This window comes from Hemicordylus capensis, chromosome 2 (assembly GCF_027244095.1).
Source record: "Hemicordylus capensis ecotype Gifberg chromosome 2, rHemCap1.1.pri, whole genome shotgun sequence".
Taxonomy (NCBI): Eukaryota; Metazoa; Chordata; class Lepidosauria; order Squamata; family Cordylidae; genus Hemicordylus; species Hemicordylus capensis.
The window spans coordinates 38,000,415-38,022,607 of NC_069658.1; the positions used below are offsets into that span (position 1 = coordinate 38,000,415).

The 22,193-nt window shown below is 45.9% G+C and overlaps 1 protein-coding gene across 2 annotated transcripts in view; it reads left to right on the forward strand.

The window, feature by feature from the left end:
* RAB3C (RAB3C, member RAS oncogene family) overlaps positions 1 to 22,193 on the forward strand; it is a 218,630-nt gene that overhangs the window by 76,440 nt on the left and 119,997 nt on the right. For both annotated transcript variants that reach the window (XM_053294962.1, XM_053294961.1), the window contains exon 3: positions 14,440 to 14,558. In XM_053294962.1, coding sequence (XP_053150937.1) covers positions 14,440 to 14,558 — 119 coding nt within the window. The remainder of the gene's footprint in view (positions 1 to 14,439; positions 14,559 to 22,193) is intronic.

Below are 22,193 nucleotides of genomic sequence, written 5' to 3' on the forward strand. Positions count from 1 at the left end.
CTCTCCATGGTTGTTCCCTTGTTTACTTCTTCTTCTCACCTCCCCCAGGCAGGGCCACAGAGTTATTGAGGGGAGGGGGTTTGGTTCACCCAAGTCCTTCTCATCCAGGCTCCTCGGGGTCACTGTGGCAGTCTCTCTCCAGAGGCCTCCACCACTCACCCTCCAACTGCCCCTCATCACTGGCCGACTCTGCCTTAAATCCCTCCTGCCAACTGATGCATCCAACGCCCCTGCTAATTGGACCTCTGCCCTGCCACATCAGGCTGCTCTCACCCTTGTCCCCCTCAGCTGTGCCTCTGTCTGCTGCTGCCTCCTTCCTCACTCGCCCCCGTCCTTCCCCTGGCCCTTTAGTCCTTGGTCCCACAGCATCTCGGCTGGCCACTTGTTGGGCTGCTCTGCCCGGCTGCCCAGCCCACCTGGGGTCTCTGTGGCCTGGGCCACTAAGGGAACGTCAGAGCCAGTAAGGCTGGCTGGGGACCACGCTGGACAAGCTTCCTGAAGCAGCTGCTAAAAGGGTCTCATGGAAGAGAAGGTGAGCCCATGCACACTTTCTGTGAGGAGAAGGTGAGATGTCAGGTCAGAAAACCAATGGCATTCAGCACATCTGGGAAAGAAAATAAAACCCCAGGCCTTCCGGATGGCAGGGACACATCTATTTTTGGATTATCAAGTATTCTGCAGACGGAAGAGCCAATATTAGAAACTCCAGCAAACAGCAAGAACCTTTTGAGGTCACTGAAGCCAAATGACAGGAGATGTGTTCCCTTTAGAACCTGACCCTCGTCTACGACATAATAACCTTCATATATATATTTGTGACAGAAAGAGAGAATGTGTGCTGAAAACTGAGCAAAGTGACATTGTAAGCCTGAGCCAACTGTCTGGATAACTGGTGCTCAAACTTTATATTTCATACATGCTGACACATTTATCTTCAAGGCTAGGGAACATTTCCCAGTTCTGTTCAAATACACATATTAAGGCTAATAAAGACTCTTGTGGTACCTTTAACAAATTTATGGTAGCATACGCTTCCATGCGTCAGAGCCTTCTTTGTGCAAATTCATGCATTTGATGGGACTCAGATCCAAAAACCCATAATTTTAAACATTTGACCCACAAAAGCTTCCATAATAAATGTGCTAGTCTTTTAGCTGCTGCAAGATTCTGTGGTTTATTCTGCTACAGACAAATGTGGTCATTGCTCTGGAATTTGTCAAGTCTATCCAAGTTAAGTAAGTCCTTATCCTTTTTTTAAAAAAATTGTGTTATCTGTTTGAAGAAATAATTGCATCTATTTTGCTATGGCCTTTTAGGTTCAGCAGTAATAAATTTGTTCATGTATCCTTCCTGGCTATTTGTTTCACATTGCAAGCTTTGGTCAGTTATAGTCACCTGAAATGCCATACATCAGATGGCATTTGTTTAATTGCTCTAGAATTCAAATGTAAGGCCAAACTATGCATTACAGGAAGCTCATGCTTCGTAATCATTTTCTAATTCTGTTACGGTGGATGGCAGCTGTGGATGGGTCTGATCCATATCAAGACTGCAGTGCAGCCGGGGGGGGGGGGGGGGCGGGGGCAGGCTTTGTCCATGCCACAGTCTAGATCTAGAGTGCAACCCACAGTTGACACCAATGGGAGCTTCCTCTAGGGCAAATAACAGCTGTGGGGTGGGGTTAATCTGGATTGGGACTGTAGCAGGGTTAACCCCCCCACACACACACACACACTGTGGCCCTGATCTAGACTGGGCCCTTCACAGCTGTTGTTTACAGTTAAAAAAGCAAGCATGGAAGCACGAAGCTTCTTGTAATGTGTGATCTGACCCTTAGAGAAGATGATTGCAGTGCACACCACAGTGCTGGGAAGCGAAGATTTGTGTGCGGGGGGGGGGGTGGATCCAGGGTCGGATATAAAAGGCAGAGCAGCAAAGTTCTGTTTTTTCACATATAGGTTGGGGAAGGGGCGGCCAGCCCCTTCCCCGTTGGGGGATATTTGCTCCGTAAGTTTTGTTAATGGGAAGGGCTGTCTGTGATGACCCATCTCAGATGTCATCATGCTGGAGACCTAGCCCAATACCTCATGGGATGCTCTTTTGTGAGAGTGGCAGACTACAGAGAGCAAGAGAGGCTGCTCTATGCAGGACAGCCACAGGGACGGGCACTTTGGGGAGTGCTGCCCCTGTCTCGGGGACTGCCGCCAATCTGCTGTCAAACCCTGCGCCCTGCCAGCCCACACGCCCACATGGGGATGTGCGCCACTGCCCGCGGCACCAAAGGGCAAGCCCAATGTCCCAGGCCAGCTGGAAACCAGGGCTCTCCTCTCCTGAGAATCTCGGTGCCGGGAGAACTGTAAATGGCACCACACTAGACCCAGCCTGGGAACTTTGAACGGGTTTAAAGGTCCATGCCCGACCCCTGTGCCTACACCATCCATGCAAGCAGGTATGCCCTAGCAAATGCCCCCCCCCCCCATGACAGGGATAGCCAGCATGTGCCGGGCAACCCCTCTCTGGCCGGGGAGCAAATATTTCAGGGGGGACACTCCTGTCTGGTTTTGAGGGACTGCCATAAGCAGAGACTCAGGGGCAACAAAGTTCTATCTTTTTCACAGAAAGGTTGGGGAAGAGGGCCCAGCCCTCTTGGGGCGGGGTTCTCACTCCCCTGGGCTTACTCATAAGCAGGGCCAGGCACCTGGACTAGCAATGCTTCACCATCTGAAAGGAGTCTTCCTTTGTGATGAAGATGGTTACAGACCCAGCATGGAAAATCATAGCTCAGCAGAGTGCCAGGCCACAGGGACACACCCACACAACTCATGAAACAAACCATCATAGGGGAGGAGAAAGAACTGCCAATCACAATCACCAAAATTATGAGAGGGCAGAGCATCCCCTTCTCCCATGGACAGCCCTCTCATGAGAGCATCAGGCCATAGGAGCTCTAAATAGAGCAAGGTTGCTTTTTCAATGGCAGCCGTCAGGAGGGGTACCCCAGAGACAGCTTTCCATATCTTGGGTACCACGGCCAAGCTGCTACAAAAACATGCCACCTGGCAGTCTGCCCACCCATGTGGAGATGTGCACCCCTGCCTGTACCCCCCAGGGGCAACTATTCTGGGGCAGCTGGAAACTGGGATCCCCTCTACCGCTGATACCCACACTGCGAGATCTGCATATGGTGGCATGCTGGGCTGGAATTCTGAATGGGTTTAAGGGTCTGTGTCATAGCCCAATGTCCACACTGTCCAAGCAAGTGGTTTGGGTAGGGGTGCTATTGGCAGGGTATGAAAGGCAGCTCTCCAGAAGGGATTCCTGAGCAGCCAAGTTCTATTCTTTTCACAGAAAGGTTGGGGAAGGGGGAACCAGCCCCTTACCCTTTGGGGGGTTCATGCCCCCCTGGCTTACTCATGGTCAAGGGCATTCACCAGGGTAAGTCTTGGGTCAACTGAAATTCTTCTTCAAGGATACAGCCACCCGACCTAGGGCTCACTGGCCAGGCATGAGAGGGAATGGCTACAGGGACACCCTCAGACAACTCATGAGAAGGACCTTTAGAGGGGAGAGGGGAGAATTGTCCAGACAAATCTGATATGAATATAGATGGCAGAGCATCCCCTTCTCCTACTAACACCTCCCTCATGTGAGTGTCACATCATGGGTGCTCTAAACAGAGCAAGCATGTGTTTTTGGATGGCAGTCATGGGGAGCAATACCCTGGAGACTGCTTTCCTTGTCATGGGGACTGCAGACAAGCTGCTGTGAAACCATGCTCCCTGCCAGCCCACTCGCCCATGTGTAGACATGCACCCTTGCCATTGCCCCAGAATGGTCACCCTGCTGAAGAACACAGGCTCTCCTCTCCAGAAAAACCCCGTGCCCGAAGATCTGCATATGGTGCATCGATGGGCCAGGACCCGGGAATTTTGAATGGGTTTAAAGTTCCATCCCAGTGTCTACCTCCCTCCCTCCCCTCTGCTCACGCACCTGGGCAAGGACAAACGTAGTGTCTAGCTGGCCTTTAGATGCATGGAAGTCTGCACTGAGGAAGAGGGTGAGGAGGTTTCAGGGGGATCTGTTCTATTTTTTACAAAGAAAGGGTGGGGAAGTAGGGCCCAGCCACTTCCCCTGGAGAGTGGGGTATTTACAACACTGACTTACTCATGAGCAGGGCCCCAGGATCAGGATCAATCCAGTTTTTGGAACGATTCTTCCTCTGCAATGATTAGGGGTACCAAAGCCCACACAGACCTCACCCGCTCACGAGAGTGTCAGGCCATGGGTGCTCTAAGAAGAGCTGTGCTGTGCTGCTGCTGTGTTGGAAAGTGGTGGCCAGGTGTATCCCAGAGACTGCTTTCCTGATCCCGGATACAGCAGCCAAGCCACTGCAGGAACAAGCCCCCTGCCTGGCTGTCCATGCCTGTGCACAGGTGCACCCTCACCTGTGGCCCATGCAGCTTGTGCTTGGCATACCCCTTCAATATCATAGCCAATCGTGGCCACCCCACTGACTGGGATCAGCCTCGGAGGCCGAGCAGCAGGGAGGGGCTCCCCTCTCCTGCAACTGGAGTTCGGTGGTGCAATTTGGAGTTTCAAACTGAAACCCCAGCCATGATTGATTGACCTTATCTATTAAGTCTTAATGCAGTCTGAATTACTCATGTGTAGTCACATTGACTGACATCATGTTTAGCAGTACAGCACCACTGCATACTACGTTGGGGCTGCTGTGGACATATAAGGCAGCCCCGATGCTGCAGAGAAGAGCAGTTGCATAATCAGTAGTTAATACAACAATGAAGGTCACTGTGCTGATTATGCAACTGGGCACAGTTCCCACATGAGATCAAAGGATATACCAGGATGACATGAGAATGTCTATGGAAAAACATTCCGGTGAGCACGCTCTCAGTATACCCCATCCTCCTTCTCATCTGCTGAGGCTAGGATAATTTGAACTGCTTCATTGGGATTGTGTTTGCCAACTTGAATTCAGCAAACTTTATGTGGTGTATGTGTTTTGTAGTTAGAAACTGCCATTTCCTGTTTGATGCTCTGTGTACTCTGCAATATGGTTTTAGTTTAGTCTGTGTATGCAGTGAACTGAAGCTGGAAGAGCTTCCTTTGTCTTGGCTGCTTAATCTTGTTCTAACAAAAGAAAACGACTTCATCAGCCATCTTCACTGTGCTGATGTTAACCTGGAGAGCAGGACCTATTCGGCATGCAAAAGCTGAGTGAATACACACTCAATATTATTCGGCTCACATCATGTTTTTAAAGTGACTGTTAATTCTCCAAGACTATATTAGGGGTGTGCACAAAACCGTTTCCTCAGTTTGGTTTTGTGCACCCATCCATCCCAGTTTGGCTCACGTCTGAGCCGGTCTGGGGTTTGAAAAGTAAAACAAAAACAAAAACCCACAGCTTTGGGAATTCAAATAGCCCATATGCATGTGCAGCGGACTTCAAAATGGCCACTGTGAGCTGGGAGAGGGCAGGAAAGGCTCGAAAACAGGCTGAACTGGCCCCATAAACTGGCCCTGGGGGAGCCGGCAGGGGAAGTGGGGAGCTTCAGAAACCAGCAGCACGCACACACACACACACACACACACAGACACACACAGACACACACCCCGAGAGGCAGCAAAGTTATCCCAGGCCCAGTGGTATGTTTAAAAAACTTCTTTAAAAACTTTTTGAACCCTGGACTGGCTCCAAGCTGGTCCAGGGGGGTTGGCTCGAGGTCGAGCTGAACCAGTTCACACATCCCTAGACTATATTCCTGTAAGGCAGGGCTCTTATTTTAAAGTATTTCTTTATTTAAAATAACATTTAATAGTATAATATGATATTTATTTATTAAAAATAAGGGGGGGTGACATGATGCGCAGACTCAAATTATGCTGAGGATGCGCCAGGGCTGCTCCATAACTTAAAAGGCAACCCTGATGGAACTGCTCTGGAATGCCTTTAAAGTTGCCACTGGAAACTTTGGAAAGGAGTATTGTGTTTGCTGTCCCCTGCTAACTGAGCAAAGAGGCACCTTTTAAAAGCTGTGATTCTCTTTATTGAGCAACTGGCCCCAGCACAACATCCCTCCAGGGGCTGTTGCTGGTGTCTGTCTTATGTTCCTTTTTTAGATTGTGAGCCCTTTGCGGACAGGGAGCCATTTTAGGTATGTATGTATATCTATGTAAACCACTTTGGGAACTTTGATTGAAAAGTGGTATATAAATATTCGTCATTGTTGTGTCACTGCCTGGAAGTGCTTTAAAGCAAGGCTGCTCAGCTTTGCCCCTCCTGCAGATGTTGGCCTAGAACTCCCATCATCCCTGGCTATTGGCCACTGTGGCTGGGGATTATGGGAGTTGTAGTCCAAAAACAACTGAGAGGGCCTAAGCTGAGCGGGCCTGTTTTAAAGGCATCGTGCACTGACCTGTTGCTACAGTCTCAGGGATGGCTTTTAAGTTACTCAGAACACCAGCATGTCCTTACGCCAACGGGAGACTGCACATTAGAAGGCCCAGTACTTCTAACAACACACATTTACTTGGAAGTAAATGCTATGGAGCTTAGTGGGACTTATTTCCAAATCAACGTGCATGGGATGGAGCTGTAAGGCCACAATCCTGTGTACACAATGGGAGTAAACCCCACTGAACACCAGATCTATTAATCAATATACATAGGTTGGACTACAAGTGATGGATGTTTTGTGCCGGGTTTTTAGTGGACGATGTTTGTAAAACAACCACCATAGTGAAAATACATTTGAATCCTTTCCCCACATCTATAGCTATGGCTACCACACCTGAGTAATTGCTGGCATCAGCGTGAAGAAAGGATGCCATAGAACATCTTTATGTATTTTCTCTGTTCATTCAGGAAGAAGATGGATTGCCATGGTAACACTATCACGGAAGAATAGGTCAAGTTTTTATCAATATTCGTCAGGCTTAAGCTGTTAGATTTGCTTAGGAAGCAGCTCTGGAGTAAAAAAGCAAACCATTGCATTTTGGAATTAAAGATAATCTGATCAGCGGGTAAATTAGTACCAGTGAATAAGCAAGATTGAATCGATAAAAGAACTGGTTATACATGGAGGCTCACGTCAAGGTTTAATGAGGAAAATCAGGATTGATTTACAGCAAGCAATGTAAATGAAATATGGAAATTAATTCTCCACTGCTTTCCATTTGCATAAAAGCCAGGCATAATAAAAGCAAGAAAGGGGCTACAAAATTCATTGTTCAGAGAGATGAGTCGAGAAAATAGCAGCTTATTGTTCTAAGGAAATAAAGTTATTTTGTCGTGAAATCAACTGTAATATTAATTAGAATGTGCCAATTAGATACCAGAACTATCCAAAGAGAGTTAAAGTACATTTAAACTCAGTTGCAATGAATGAAATGCAAGTGGTTAATTTTCTCTGGATTACTCCATATGGCACGGGTTCTCAACCTTGGGACTCCAGATGTTGGACTACAGTGCCCATCATCCCAATGATGGGAGATGTCGTCCAGCAACATCTGAGGACACAAGTTTGAGAAGCCCTGCCACATGACCACAATCCTCCAGGAATATCTCCTGTGCAAGCCCCACTGAAATTAACGGAACTATGGACGAGCAGAGCTGTTTGAGCTACAGGTATGCTGAACATTTTCTGCCTATGTCTATATTCACTTAATACCAAAGTAACAATTAATGAGAGTGAACACAATAAAGGAGGGGGAGTAAGTGAACATTGGATGTAAAACTTTCAATCTCAGTTGAAATGAAAAATATTATGCCGTGTCACATATTTAATCTTTATTTTGCAGCTATTCTGGGATCAAATATACTTTATGTAATAGAAAATGTGAAAGATTGGAGAACCAAATGGAAAACTGGTACAGTACTAATATTCCTCCAAATTATTTTGATGAAGGAAATATTAATATCATCAGAGACAAGTTATCAGCAGGTTCAGTAAGGGATATATACATATTATACACTTGCACATTACCAGCCTATATTGTCCCTGTCTAGTGATTCCTTGTGAATACTTCCAGCATACATGCAACTCTTCATTCTTCAAAGACTTTCCCATTCACTTCAATGAAGGGTGCAACTCTGTGTGCCCAAAAGGTTGTATATTCAGAGTTGCCTTCTCAATTAAGCCATGTGGAGCTCTTGTGGGAACTCCATACGCTTTCCCTGACAGCAGGCTTTACCACAGGTTCTCTGCAAGGCTTTACTGCGAGTTCGAAGTTGCCCCCCAAAAAACAAATACAAAAAGTGATATTTTTTTTAACCCAGGATAGAAATTGGGCTACATTCATAACACATGATGAAAAACCCAAATTGTGTGTGAAGTGCTCCCTGAACTCTCACAGGGACTTCAGGGTAAATTTGGCTGATATGTGAATGTACAATTCCATTCCAGAGGAGATGCAAACTAAAAGCCAGGTGTGAAAAAGTTCCATGTGCTCACTGGAACAAATATGAAACTCTCGATCAGAGCTATATGCAGTAAAGCTATATACAGGATGTGTAGGTGGGTCAGCTAATACATTTTAGAAGGTGATGAAGATTATTTGTTGTCTCAATCACCCAACTCTTCATTCATTTTGTATGAGTAGGAGATGTTTATATTACATTACTAAGTTAAATGTGTTCTGGGTTGTAATTTTTGCCCCCAGTTAATTAGCAGAGCACTAAAAACGCTACCCACTCCAGTTACAGAGTAGAATGCAAAGTTTAGTTGTTGCAGCTACTTAGAGAAGACACATGGAGATTCTTGTAGAACTAAATATTAAGTATTTATTGGTGAAGTACACTTTGGACAGGAAGGACCTAATCCTAATCTATAGAACTATGTACTGAATAGGTAGCGGGGGAGAGAGGTGTTTCCATCTGCTCTCTAAGAGAAAAGGAAGGGAATCTGAGTATCTGACTCTCACAGGAAATACCTGAGGAGTCCAATCAGGAGTCATAGAGTAGAGACAGCTAGACCCTAACTCACTATCTCTACTCCCAGTGCCTCTAGTGGTCATTAGGATCGTTAGTGCAAAAGGCTGATTTACTGGAACTCCATCCACAACAAAATGGAGGGTGGAGTTACTTGAGGCAGGCACTTAAAAACATATTTAGCTCTGGGAATGAAAATGTGAATGAGCTAAAGATTCCACAGTGCTGTTTAGCCCCAAATCTCTAAATTCACTCAGGTGCATTTAATCATGTGATGCAAATTCAAAATTCATCTAAGGGTCAGAGAAGCAGACCATTGTTCGATTCAACACTCAGATATAAAGCTCTCTCTCTCAAACTATTTTCTGTACTCACCTATACATAAGGCTTGCTGCTGGTAAAGGTGGACTGCTGGTAAGGTAGGAGAGCCTGGCCTGAGTAGAAGAGCTAGGCACACTCCTTTTTTGGCCGTGTGCTTGCAAACATTAAGGTAAGAAGGGGGGAGGATGACTGTGTGTGTGATTTCAACTTACAAGTAGTATAGGAAGGCAAGAGTTCTTTTCTATTGTCTGTCCCTGCATCTGGTGTTCATGGAGATATGAGCCCTCTTCAGACATGATGCTGTCTGTACATGTTTTTGTGTGAATGACTGTAGTCTGTTCCTTTTAAAAATGAACTTGGGCATATGCCGTCTCAAATGCAGAATACAGATAGGAAATGTACTGCTGTGCATTCAGCATAACGTGAATAACTGTACATGTGTACAAATTCATGCAGGCATACACTGTATACTGTATACACTGTATACATTGCATTCATTGAATGCAATGTGAGAATAGGGCTTTGGTTTACCAGTCATGGCTGGCAGCCATGGATAGATCTATTCTCCATGAATGTGTCTAATACTTTATAAAGCTATCCAAGCTAGCGGCCATCAACAAATTTTGTGGCAGTGAATTTGGTCAATGGCCGTTTGAGAGGCTGTCGTCATCGTTGAGGTGCTGTTGAGTCAATGTTGACTCCAGGTGATCACAGAGTCATGTGGTTTTCTTTGGTAGAATAGAGGACAGGTTTACCATTGCCATCTCCCGCTCAGTATGAGATGATGCCTTTCAGCACCTTCCTATATCGCTGCTGCCTGATATGGATGTTTTCCAAAGTCTGGGAAACATACTAGCAGGGATTTGAACTAACAACCTCTTGCTTCCTAGGCAAGTCACTTCCCTGCTGTGCCTTTAGATGGCTAATAATCCATAATGTTAATCCACTTCAACATGGGTATAATTTCTCACTCATTTATAGTAATGTGTATGAAAAGGATTGCGTATAAGGTATTGAAACTTTTAGTTATCTGAGGAATCCCCCATGATGTTCTAGCTCAGTGTTTTTTATTGTAAGGCCCCCCAAGTGCAGCTCTCTGACTAGTTGTCTGGCCTGCGTGAAGCTCAGAGCATTTAAGAATGCTCTGCTCAGACCCACTGGCACCATGCAGTGCTACAATTTGCCCAGTGCCAGGGCCGGGGGTTCCTTTAAAGCAGGCCTGCTCAACCTAGGCACCCCAGCTGTTTTTGAACTACAGCTCCCATAATCCCCAGCCACAGAGGCCAATAGCCAGGAATTATGGGAGTTGTAGGCCAACATCTGCATGAAGGCCAAAGTTGGGCAGCCCTTCCCAGCACTTTCCCCATAGAGCTCTTAAGAGAGAGCCCCATCTCTCTTAAAGAGCCCTCCCATTGCTGGGAGCACTGAGAAAAAGTGCAGTACTGTGCAGAGGTCAGTGCAGTGGGAAATGGCTTTCACATTTAAGGTTTTTTGCCAAAGTGGCTCGCACTTGAAAAATAGTGAAGATCATTGTTCTTTCTTCTTGGCGATAAGGTAAAAATGGATTCAGGTGACCCAGATTTCCCCACTGCGTGGGTGACATTTAGAACCTTCATAAAAGCGCATCATGATCTGAAGGCTTCCATTCCATAATGAACTTCTGGACCACCAGGGCGACAGTGAACTAGGTTTCTGCAGACTGTTGCAGTGTTCTGTGTAATTTATTTGTTCTGTAGCTTTTTAATCCCACCTTCTGACCTGGGTCTCCAAAGTGGTTTTCAGTACCGATAGAAAGCAATAAATACATTAATAAAATCAATTTTTTAAAAAATAAAATAAATACATTAAACTTCTACTATAACAAAACTAGTTCTGGCCCACACAGGCCAATTGGTGTGAGTGGATCCCAGGGCCAGACTGGGCCGCTGGGACACCAGGACAATGTCTGGTGCACCCTATGATTGATTCTCTCCTCCAGCGCTCTGCAAAGGTCCAAGTAGGGGCTCCCAATAGGATCCGTGCAAGGCGGCTGGGTGCAAGGAAAAGAGGCTGCTTCTTTTGCCTGACCCCCATCTTTCCAAACCTGCAAGTGCTCCCCCAGTGCTCTGCAAAGGTCCCAGTAGGGAGAGAGAAGGAGCCACCAGCATCTTCCTCCTTGCCCCTGCCCCTCATTAACACCTGCAAGGATCCAGTCCAGCTTTGAAAGTGGCACTGCCAGCCCTGGGCAAAGGAGGCGTCTGTCCCCTCCTCACAGCACACTTTCTAAAGTGGGGCATGGACTGGGATGTGGGCTGTCCATCTGCTCAAGGGGACGTTGACTGATAGAAAGAGCCGCCCACAACTTCTTCTCTTGCTTAAGTCTCAAACTAGTCAGGCTGCATGGGTGCAGAAGGAGCTTTCCAGAGCTGGGAGCTTTGCTGGCTTTGGGAGTGCCGTGCTACGGCGACAAAAGTGCCCTCCCCAGCAGCCCCTCCTTTTCTCCCCATCTTCTTGAACACCAGCAAGACTCCCAGCCAGCCCATGCTGTCCAGTCAGTTCAGGGGAGCAGCCCCTCCTGCTGGCAGCCAAGGCAGCGTGGCAGACTCCTCCTCATCTGAGCTGAGAGTTGTGAGATGAGACGTCTTTTATCAGTGTAGTCGCTTTATTCTATTCTATTTTATTTAGTGCATATATATACCGCCCCATACAAAAAAAAAGGTCCCTGGGGGATTCACTGCACTTTATCTTTACATTTTTATGCTATTTTAATGTGTGTGATTTTTAAGCTTGTATTTACAATTATCAATGATTTTTTTTAAGTATTGAAGTATTTTATTAATTTCCTGACACATATATCCAAACTATTTTATTAGTATAGAATTGTGCTTCCTTAATAGTTATAAGTGATACTTCATTTAAAATATGTATAGTAACCTATAAGTAACAGAAAACATAGAGGTCAAATATCAAAGGGTTAACATAAAAAATTAATTCTTAAATGAGACTGAAAAATACTTCCACCCATTCTGCTCAAAACCCGGCTCCCTCCCCACATACATTCCACCGCCCTCTCAGTGCCCCCAGTCCAGCCCTGGTGGATCCTGTGGCAGGGAGAGAACTGTTCAGGTGAAGCAGAGACATTTAATGTCTTCACCTGTCTCCCCCCCTCTCCTTCTTCTCCCTCACAAGACAGGTGGTGTGAGTTGATCTTACCAGGGCTGTATGGGGAAGAAGAATCCAGAAGTACAGCAGGCAAGAGATGTCTTTACCAGCCTCCCTCTTTTCACACAGGTGTTGTGAGTTGACCTGGGGGGTGGGAACAGTCCAGTTGAGCTACAGCGGACATCCGATATTAGCAGGCATCTCTTCACACTGACATTACTCCCATGGGATTGTGGGAATGTGCATTGTCAAGAAGGAAGCACAGTTGTGTGCACATAGGGGATACATACGTGAGAACTATCCTACATGGCAAACTACAGGGAACTGTCCCACAAGTGCAAACCACAGGTTACTCCATGCTCTTGTGGACCTTTGCCTGTTGTAAAGTGCCCATGGGAAAGGGCACATTACAGCTGAGAAAAAAGGAGTGCTTGGCCCTTCCCCTGCCAGTCACTTTGCACCTGAAATTTCACCCCCACCACTCGGTTTCTCTTCATCAGCATTCTGGATTGATGCTTACCATGCAAACACAGGTCTAGAACCCTGATGGAAGAAAAGCAGCTGGAAGGGTTGGCTCTGGGGGGCGGGGGGGGTGACTAGAAGGGAAAAGTTTAAGCATTGTATTCTCATTTGTCATTTCTCTGGTGCAAATTGCCCTTTGTCAAGCAGCTCTGAGACAGCAAAATGTTACTCCTGCTAACTGAGCAAAGAGGCACCTTCTAAAGTAATGGTTCTTTTCTTCTGTTTTAGCAGGGGGACAGCAACTCTCCCTATCCAACCCCAGCACAGCATCCCTCCAGTGTCTGTTGCTGGTGTCTACCTTGTATTTCTTTTTAGACTGTGAGCTCTTTGGGTACAGAGAAGCATCTGTATTTATTATTTATTTTTCTGTGTAATTTGTGTAATTCATTCAATGTAATCTCTGGGGTTGTTTTTTTTTTAGCTTTAAGAACTTTTGTTGAAAAGTGGTATATAAATATTCATAGTAGTAGTAGCAAAATGCTTATTACGCGTGGCTGCATGGCTGCATGTAGGCCACTGGGTGAAACAAGATACTGGACTAGATGGGCCTTGGGCCTGATCCAGCAGGGCTGTTCTTATGTTCTTATGAGGTTGGCAACTGACATAATTTGCACAAGTCACCATGTAAGCTACCATCCCCATTTATTCATTTGTTTTAGACATTGATATTCCACCTTTCTGCTGAGTGGATGCCTAAGGCAACTCACAACATTAATTACATTAGAATAGCTCATTCTCTTTTCAGTGAGTCCATGTAGCATCTGACTTCCACCTCCAGGTGATAAACAGAAAGAAAGAAGGCATTTGTATTGAATATTAGGGGTGTGTGCAAATCAGATTCTGCAATTTGATTTGGGATCAAATCAAATTGTAGAATCATAGAATTGATTCGTTGAAAACAGCTAGCTTGGCCAGCTGTCTCAACAAATCACCCTCAAATCACTTGGATTGATTTGGGTGATTCAAGGGCCATTTTGAAGCCCATTTTGCTGGAAAACCAGGCCTCAAAATGGTTTGCTGGAAAACCAGGCCTCTCCCTTTTTTCCAGGGAGAGCTGGTCTACCAATTGGGGTTGGTCTACGCATTACACCAGTCCTCCGAGGTGGGCAGACACGCTAATTCCAGAGTGGAGGGCTAGTCTACCTGCCAACTGCCTCCCCAGTTGGTAGACCAGCTCTCCTTGAGAAAACTTATTTGACATATTTATTTAACATATTTTTATACCGCCCAAAACACAAGTTCTCTGGGCCATTTTGAGGCCCAGTTTTCCAGGGAAAGCTGATGCACCAATTGGGTAGACCAGTCCTCCAAGGAGGGCAGACTTGCTCCCTTCTCCCCAGATCATTCCTATGAAAATGAAAGTAATGTTTTGAACTTCCCTTCAAAAGAACAGGCTTGAACATTTGAAAAGGTGTTTGAAATTAGCATACAAGTTATTGCTGGTTTAAAAACAGGATTTTGCCAAATTGTAGCCACATGTTGCCTATATTTTATTGTTCTAGGACACAGCAGGTCAAGAGAGATATAGAACAATTACTACAGCCTACTATCGGGGTGCAATGGGCTTCATTTTAATGTATGACATCACCAATGAAGAATCCTTCAATGCTGTACAAGACTGGTGAGTAAAATTTCAGAGAAAAAATAATCGGAAATGCAGAAAAGCTGACTACCACATACATGTTACTGTTTTGTGCTGGTGAAACCTCTCAGAGACTTGCCCTGAAGGAGTGGATACAACTTTATCAAAACTACTACCTTTTCACCATGAATTTGACTCAAAATGTTTTGCACTTGATCTTCCTTTTTCTCCCAATTAGTTTCAAGTTTCTAGACCTCATATTTAAAGTCACCACGCCTCACTACAGATGAGCTCACAAGACCCTCTCAATGTTGTGTTTCCATGATCATGTTTCTGTAAGTTGTTCCATTGACCATGTGAATGGATGTGTGCGAATGTTGCTGCTTAATACCTGTATGGTGGAAATAAAAAGAGCAAGAAGATATTTTGAAGATATTTAAGATAATTAGCCATAGACTACTGTGGAAACCTAATATAAGGTTGTCTTAGTAGGTAGTTTAATTCCTATTAAGAATATTTATTTTATTTGTTTTGTTTTGTTTAACACATTTTAATACTGCCCCTGGGAGTATTAATACTGTAATACTCAAGTCCCTGGGCAGTTCAAAATCTTAAAACAGATAAAAATTCTAAAACAAAAAAGTTTAAAACTATAAACTAAAAGCCTGATCAAACCGTTATGTTTTCAGGCCCTTCTTAAAAGCATCCAGAGAAGAGGAGGCTCTAATTTCATTAGGAAGCGTGTTCCAAAGTCCTGGGGAAACCCTAGAAAAGGCCCGGTTTCGAGTTGCCACCAACCGAGATGGTGGCAACCACAACCGGACCTCCCCAGATGATCTTAATAAATGGTTCATGAAGCAGAAGGCGTTATCTTAAATACCTTGGACATGAGCCATTCAGGGCTTTATAGGTAACAACCAGCACTTTGTATTTTGCCCAGAAACTTATTGCCAGCCATTCTTTTAAAATTGGTGTAATGTGATCTCTTCAGGTAACCCCAGGGACCAACCTGGCCGCTGCATTCTGTACCAACTGCAGTTTCCAGACTACGCACAATGGCAGCCCTACAGCACATTGCAGTAGTCAAGTTTGGATGGTACCAGCATATGAACCACTGTTTTAAGGTTGTTTATCTCCAGAAATGGGCATATCTGGCAAATCAGCCAAAACTGATAGAAAGCCCTCCTGGCCACTGCCTCAGTCTGAGAGACCAGGGAGAGGTTTGGATTCAGAAGTACTACCAGACTACATACCTTCTCTGTCTGGGGGAGTGTAACCCCATCCAGAAAAGGCAAATCTAAACCACTTCCTATGTTCCAGCCTCCCACAATGAGTACCTCTGTCTTGCTTGGATTCAGCCTCAGTTTGTTCTCCCCCATCCCTCCCTCTTCATCCATTCTCCAGGCAGGCATTTAGGGAAGTTAGGCCATTTCCTGATGAAGTTGACATGGAGAAATAGAATTGGGTGTCATCTACATATTGAAAACACCCTGGACCAAATCTCCTGATGATCTCTCCCAACTGTTTCATTTAGATGTTTAAATGCATTGGAAATAGAATGGAGCCCTGCAGGACCCCATACAATAACTTGGCAAAGAGCCACCTTTTAACGTGGTGATTCTCTTTATTTAGCAGGGATCCATTTTGTTTATCTTATTTATTTGTTATTTCTTTGTGTGAACCACCCTGAGCCATTTTTGGAAGGGCGGTATAGAAATCAAATAAATAAATAAATAAATGCTCTCATTTGGAAGAGCAGCAATCTCCAAGTGACCCCATCTAGAACCTACCCAAGAGGTAGGAGCAGAACCACTGCAAAGCCGTAGCCACATTTGTACGTAACTGAAAACCAGAGTAGAAGGGGCCTGAGGTTGAATTTATTATTTGTCCAAATATATGCAACTGCGGTTTGAACACAAAAGCGATCCAAGGTGTCCCGTCCCCCCCCACACACACCCCAATTTGAACCTCCAGTTTGTGGTGAATTTCACCACTCCTACCTCAAGTTTCAGTTTGCTGTTGTTACATCCAGATGTTGCAGTGAGCCCTAATTGAGATTGAGGGAGGGAGTCCTCCCTCACTCTGGCTGTGACTGGCTGCTGGGGCTGTCCTTCATTCCAGAAGAAAGCCCATGCAGCCAGCTCCCCTGCCTGCACGGCTAGTCCCCCACTTTGCCTGAAGTCTCCGTGACTGTAGTTCGGGTCCTGGATCTTATGAATGCAGACACGTAAGCATGCCAGGGGGAGGGCAGAACTGCAGGTCCATTGGATCCTCGGTTCTGCATTACATGTGAATGCAGAGTGTGCCTCCCATCCCACTCACATGCCTTCCAGGTGCTCCAGGAGGATACTATGAATGATAGTATCAAAAGCCACCGAGAGATCCAAAAGGATCAACAGAGTCACACTCCACCTCAGTTCCTAACTGGAGATCTCCCAATAGGCTGACCAAGGCTGTCTCAGCCCCATAACCAAGCCGAAAACCCATTTGAAATTCTGAGGGATTCAATGCAAGTTTCTTCAACAGTGGTCTAATACTTCCCTCCTTGAGACAAGGAGGCATCCTGCTCTCCCTCAAAGAAACATTAATCATCTTAACAAGACCCTCTCCAATAACCTCTCCGCTAAATTGTGTATGCCATGTAGGGCAAGGATCAAGAGAACAGGTAGTCAGGCAACGTGTCCCAAGCAGCTTGTCCACATCCTCAGGAGTCACAAACTGAAATTGATCCAATTTCAATTGATCCAGTATAATAATAATCCTTTTGTGGTAGCACAAGTAACAATAAGTACTGAAAGGCCAGACTGTATCTTAAATCTTTTTAAAGCTGGCTTTAAAAAAATGAGATGGCAGTGAAGGCAATATAACTGTGCTAAGATCTGTAGACTGTCTTTCTTCCATGCTGGAACATGAATCTCCCATCCGTGCACTGACCAAAATACTGCTCAGCTTTAGCAACATTGCTGCATCATCTGCCCTCAGAGCATGCCCTTGAACTGTAATACAGCCAAGGGAAGGAGAAATTCATAATTAAGAAAGATTGTTTTTAAATTATCAAATATTGTGAATTATTGGAATAGGAATTGCAAAACCTTCTCAACAAATGTAAATTTTTTCCTTATTTTATAATTCTCAGAATTCTGTCTCTTGTCTTCTTGCTTGCTGCATTGCACGAAGGCTTAATGCTCTCCCATTCTGCTTTCCTGACTTTCCCAATCCCCATTCCATGCCTTCTGCTGTGTTCCTTCCTGTATCTGCAACCACCTCCAGTTCTGCATTACTTCCCCTTTCTCTGCTGACAATCTTCCCAAGATCCACTTCTTCAGCAGAGCCTTACCTGAAGCATTCTAGCATCCCCTTGTTTGGAGTTCCCCTGCACCTGGCACCAGTTAGTGGACGCTGAGGTTCTTGTAAAAGATAAAGTATCCACAGGCCTGGAGTCTGTCCTTCCCCAACTGTTTTGAAAGGTGTAATGCAGTAGAGTTTCACCCTGAAGCAGAAAACAGCTTAAGAGTGCAGCATACCTCCTTGCCACCTCGGTGCGTGTCAGAGCGCAAGTGCCTGGTGCACATGTGAGCATGCGACATATGCATGCAGATCAGGCACTTCCAGTCCGACATGCACCAGGGTGGCAAGGAGGTATGCTGCTGCCCCATGGGACAATTTTTTCAACACAGCACCAGTGTAGGAAACACAGCGGAGGGGGGCAAGAGCACACATGCAGTCTCCCATTCAAATGTGGACCCTGCTTCACAGAAAGGACAATTCCTGCTTGCTGCCACAAAACCAGCCCCCCTAATCAGGTGGAAGGTGCTAAGAGAGTACTATTGGCTCACCTGTCACACCTTAAAGAATGCACAGAAAGGCAAGAATTGAGCTAGGGACTTGCTGACTTGTGGCTCACTCTTCACCAAACTGCTACTCAAGCAATCCCTGTTCTATTTCAGTAGCATCTGCACGCAAGCAGTACTAGGTCGATTGTGCCATAATTGAATAGAGGTTTCCTCTCCCACATTATTAAATTCCGTGTGTCCCAAAAGGCATCATTCCTATGATGGGAAAAGATGGCGCTTTCAGCTTCACTACCTTATCATTTGGTGGGAGTCTCATTAATATTTGAACATTTGCACTTTTGCTTTCCATTGATTATTTATGGAATTAAATCAAATGCACGAAGAAGGAACTGTTCAGAGGCGCTACACTGGAGCATGCTGCAACATGAACACACGGGAGGAAACTGTAATGGCCACTCTGGGGAAAGTCTTTTGCTTCATCTTGTCAGATTTCCTGCTCATACACAAGCAGAGCATTTTCTGTTGACAGTAGCACTGTGCTGGATGTTTCATGAGCTGCTGTAGCAGAGCGTCTAAGAGTCTGGGCTACAAAATCAGGAGGACTTCCTTGGTTTAAATCTTGCCTCTGTCATGAACTCATTAGGTGGCCTCACCAAGCCACTGGCAATACAATGATAAGAGTGCTTGTGGTGGTTGTAAGGGGCTTGTCAAGGAAATATGAAGTCAGGGGTGGAGCTCTAAGAGAGCAGATGGGTTCAAAGAACTCAGGCTGCCCAGCTTCTGGGGAATGCCTGGCTAGAGCATCAGAAGGGCTGTGCAAGCCCTGCACGGCTCATTCCCAGCCCAGCCTTGCTGGAGGGAGAGAAAGGGAAATTCATACACCCACCTAGCCCGTTGGCTGGGAACGAGCCCTGAAGGGCTCACAGAGCCCTCCCAGTTCTATGGCCATGCCCCCTTGTGCATGATGTCATACACATGGTGTGTCACTGGCACACACCTGGAGTACACCCGAAGGAGTCGCTGGGGACGGGGCAAACACGGGCCCCCGTCCCCATTGCTCTGTCACTCTGTGAAGTGCATTGAACACTTGAAAGCACAATTTGAATGAGTACTAGCCTGTTGCACCTCTTTTTTTCCCTTTTCTTTTTTTGCCATAGGCACAGTGGCACAAATACTGTCCCTACCAGTTTCCCCTGTAACAGGGGGATTCCCAGATGTTGTTAACTGCAACTCCCATCATCCCCAGCTGCAGTGGTCCTTGGCTGGAGAAGATAGGAATTGTAGTCAACAACATCTGGGACTCTGTTACAGGAAACACTGGCCCCTACATTGCACAGGGGATTTTTCTGAATAAGTGGACCAGAATTGGACATCTGAAGTGAGGAATAGGATTGCGGAGAAAGGGAGTTCTCCAAGTCAGGAGACATGCAGCTTAAGGAATTCCTCAAGTATCTGGGGGCCATTTCACACACTACATTGATAGGTATACAGAATGCTTGCACATTACATTTTCAAGTATACATATAATATGCCTTAAATGCACACCTAAAAATATAAAGTGTGAGTGCAACAAATCTGCATACAGCTGCTTTTGTCAGGGAGCTCAGCTTGGCTGCACTTCCCTGCTGAGTGCACATTCAGTAGCAGAGCCAGGTTTGCCTCTGCACAATGTACCTGAAGGACCACCATGTCCACCTTCCGCATGGAGCTGGGAGGTTGTCTTTGGAGTCCCTTGTCTGGGTGCTTTCTGACATTAGGTGTGCAACAACCAGAGGTGGGGGTGCCACAGCCTTTTCTGCTGCTCCCACCTTTGGAACACTGTCCCTAGAAAAGCTCATCTGGTCCTCACCCTCAAGTATTCTGGTGCCAAATAAATACCTCTTTATTTCCCCAGGCTTTTAATCATTCTAGCCGGACATTCTGCTGTTGTGACTTTTATGTGTTTATTGTTCTGCTGTTCTTATTAAAGTATAAAAATATGCAAGGTTGTTGAAAAGAGTTTGCCATTTTATTCCAGTAAAATTTGACATTTTTTTAAAAGCCCTCTCCCACAGTCATTAGGGCTATTCTCATGACCAACCTCCTACCCTAGTTCAGGAGCTGTGTGTATGGGGACTGACCCAGCTGCTCCTTAGCCCATGTTCACTGCCAGTGCCTCCAACCTGGTTTTTAACTCACAAGCTTATCAGAAAACAGGAGCATGCACAATTCCCAAAGCTCTGTTGCCATATTTGGCTTTTTAAAAGCCAAATTTTGGGTTACGGCCCATTTGACTCACGAGTATACCCCTTAGGTTCTGGCCACCCAAGTCTCTCCTGCCCAAATTCAGATTTTGTGAACCAGCCCATTAATTACTTCCCCCCTTGCATATATGATGGTCATAGGAACATAGGAAGCTGCCATGTTCCGAGTCAGACCATTGGTCCATCTCACTCAGTGTTGTCTACACAGACTGGCAGCGGCTTCTCCAAGATTGTAGGCAGGAATCTCTCTCAGCCCTGTCTTGGAGATGACAGGGAGGGAACTTGAAACCTTCTGCTCTTCCCAGAGTGGCTCCATCCCGTAAGGGGAATACTTTACAGTGCTCACACTTCTAGTCTCCCTACCACAAGACCGGCTCTTTTATCTTATTTCATGGAACACCCTGCAGGCAGAGGCACTCTTAGCCATGGAACTTGGGGATCTGGTCCTGTTGCCTCAGGGGGGCCTCCAAATGTTCGGTGGGGTGTCTCCCCAGAGCCCCACCACTCCCTTGTGCCCAATGCACCACTGCCTCGCCATGCCGATATTTGCCATTTGTGTGAACTGGGGGTGGGGGTAAGCCAAGCAGGCACCCCTCATGGTGGTGGTGGCAGACGCAGTGGCTTGTGGGTCTGTCTGTCTTGAGGCGCCTGCAGGAGCAGGAGCCAGGAGACCAAGCTGGGCTCCAGCAAGGCCGTGACCTTTCCTTGCCAGGCCCACCAGCCACTGCGCCTGCCACTGCCACTACGGGGGAGGTCTGCTCGGCTCACCCCCCAGCTCCTGGCCACATAAATAGCAAATATCAGCAGGGCAGCAGTGCAGTGGGCAGTGGTGGGGCTCTGGGGAGACCTCCCAGAACATTTAGGAACTACCACCCTCCCCCTGAGACAGAAGTGGTGGCAGAAGGTGGTTTTAAAAAAATTAAGGGGGGTCCTTGCAGCAGTGGGGCCTCCAGAGCCCTTCAGGTCCAGGCTGATTTTGGACCTAGGTGCACCACTGCCTACAGCCACATGGCTGAAGTTAAGTGGTCTAGGTCTGATCAGTTCCTGAATGGATGCTTGCCTGAGGATCCTATATCTGCCGCCTTGAATTCTGTTGAAGAAAGGAGTCATATGAATGTAACAAGCATCTTGTTCAATAACTGTTTTATATTATTTGTTAGCTTTCCTGAAAGTAGCAGTACTGAAGGGGAGCCTATGCATTTTTAATATAAATCAATGATGTGTGAAATGGCCTTGGCCAACATGTGTTTGCAAATGTGTGTGTCGTACGGGTGTAGTCCTCGGGGAATTATCATCAGCTGCAGCTTTTTAAATGTACTTCCAGTGGCAAATCTGATTTTTACTCTGATGTGTAAACTGGTTCTAGGATTTAGCCCAGGGTCATAACTGGCATTCCCAGGATGTGTGCCTGTATTTCTCTGTAGAAATGTTTCAGGTGAATATCTGAGTGTTCTTCGAGATTTATATTTACAAAAGGATCCATGCACAGCCAATTGCCTGTGTTAAAATTGAAATGGGAATTGTCTGTCTCTAAGGATGATATTGGATTCAAGCCATTATTGCTATACAGTGCTTTGAGTTTCTTGCATGAAAGGCTTTTCCAATAGGCATAAACTATAATAGTACTTTTGTTGTCT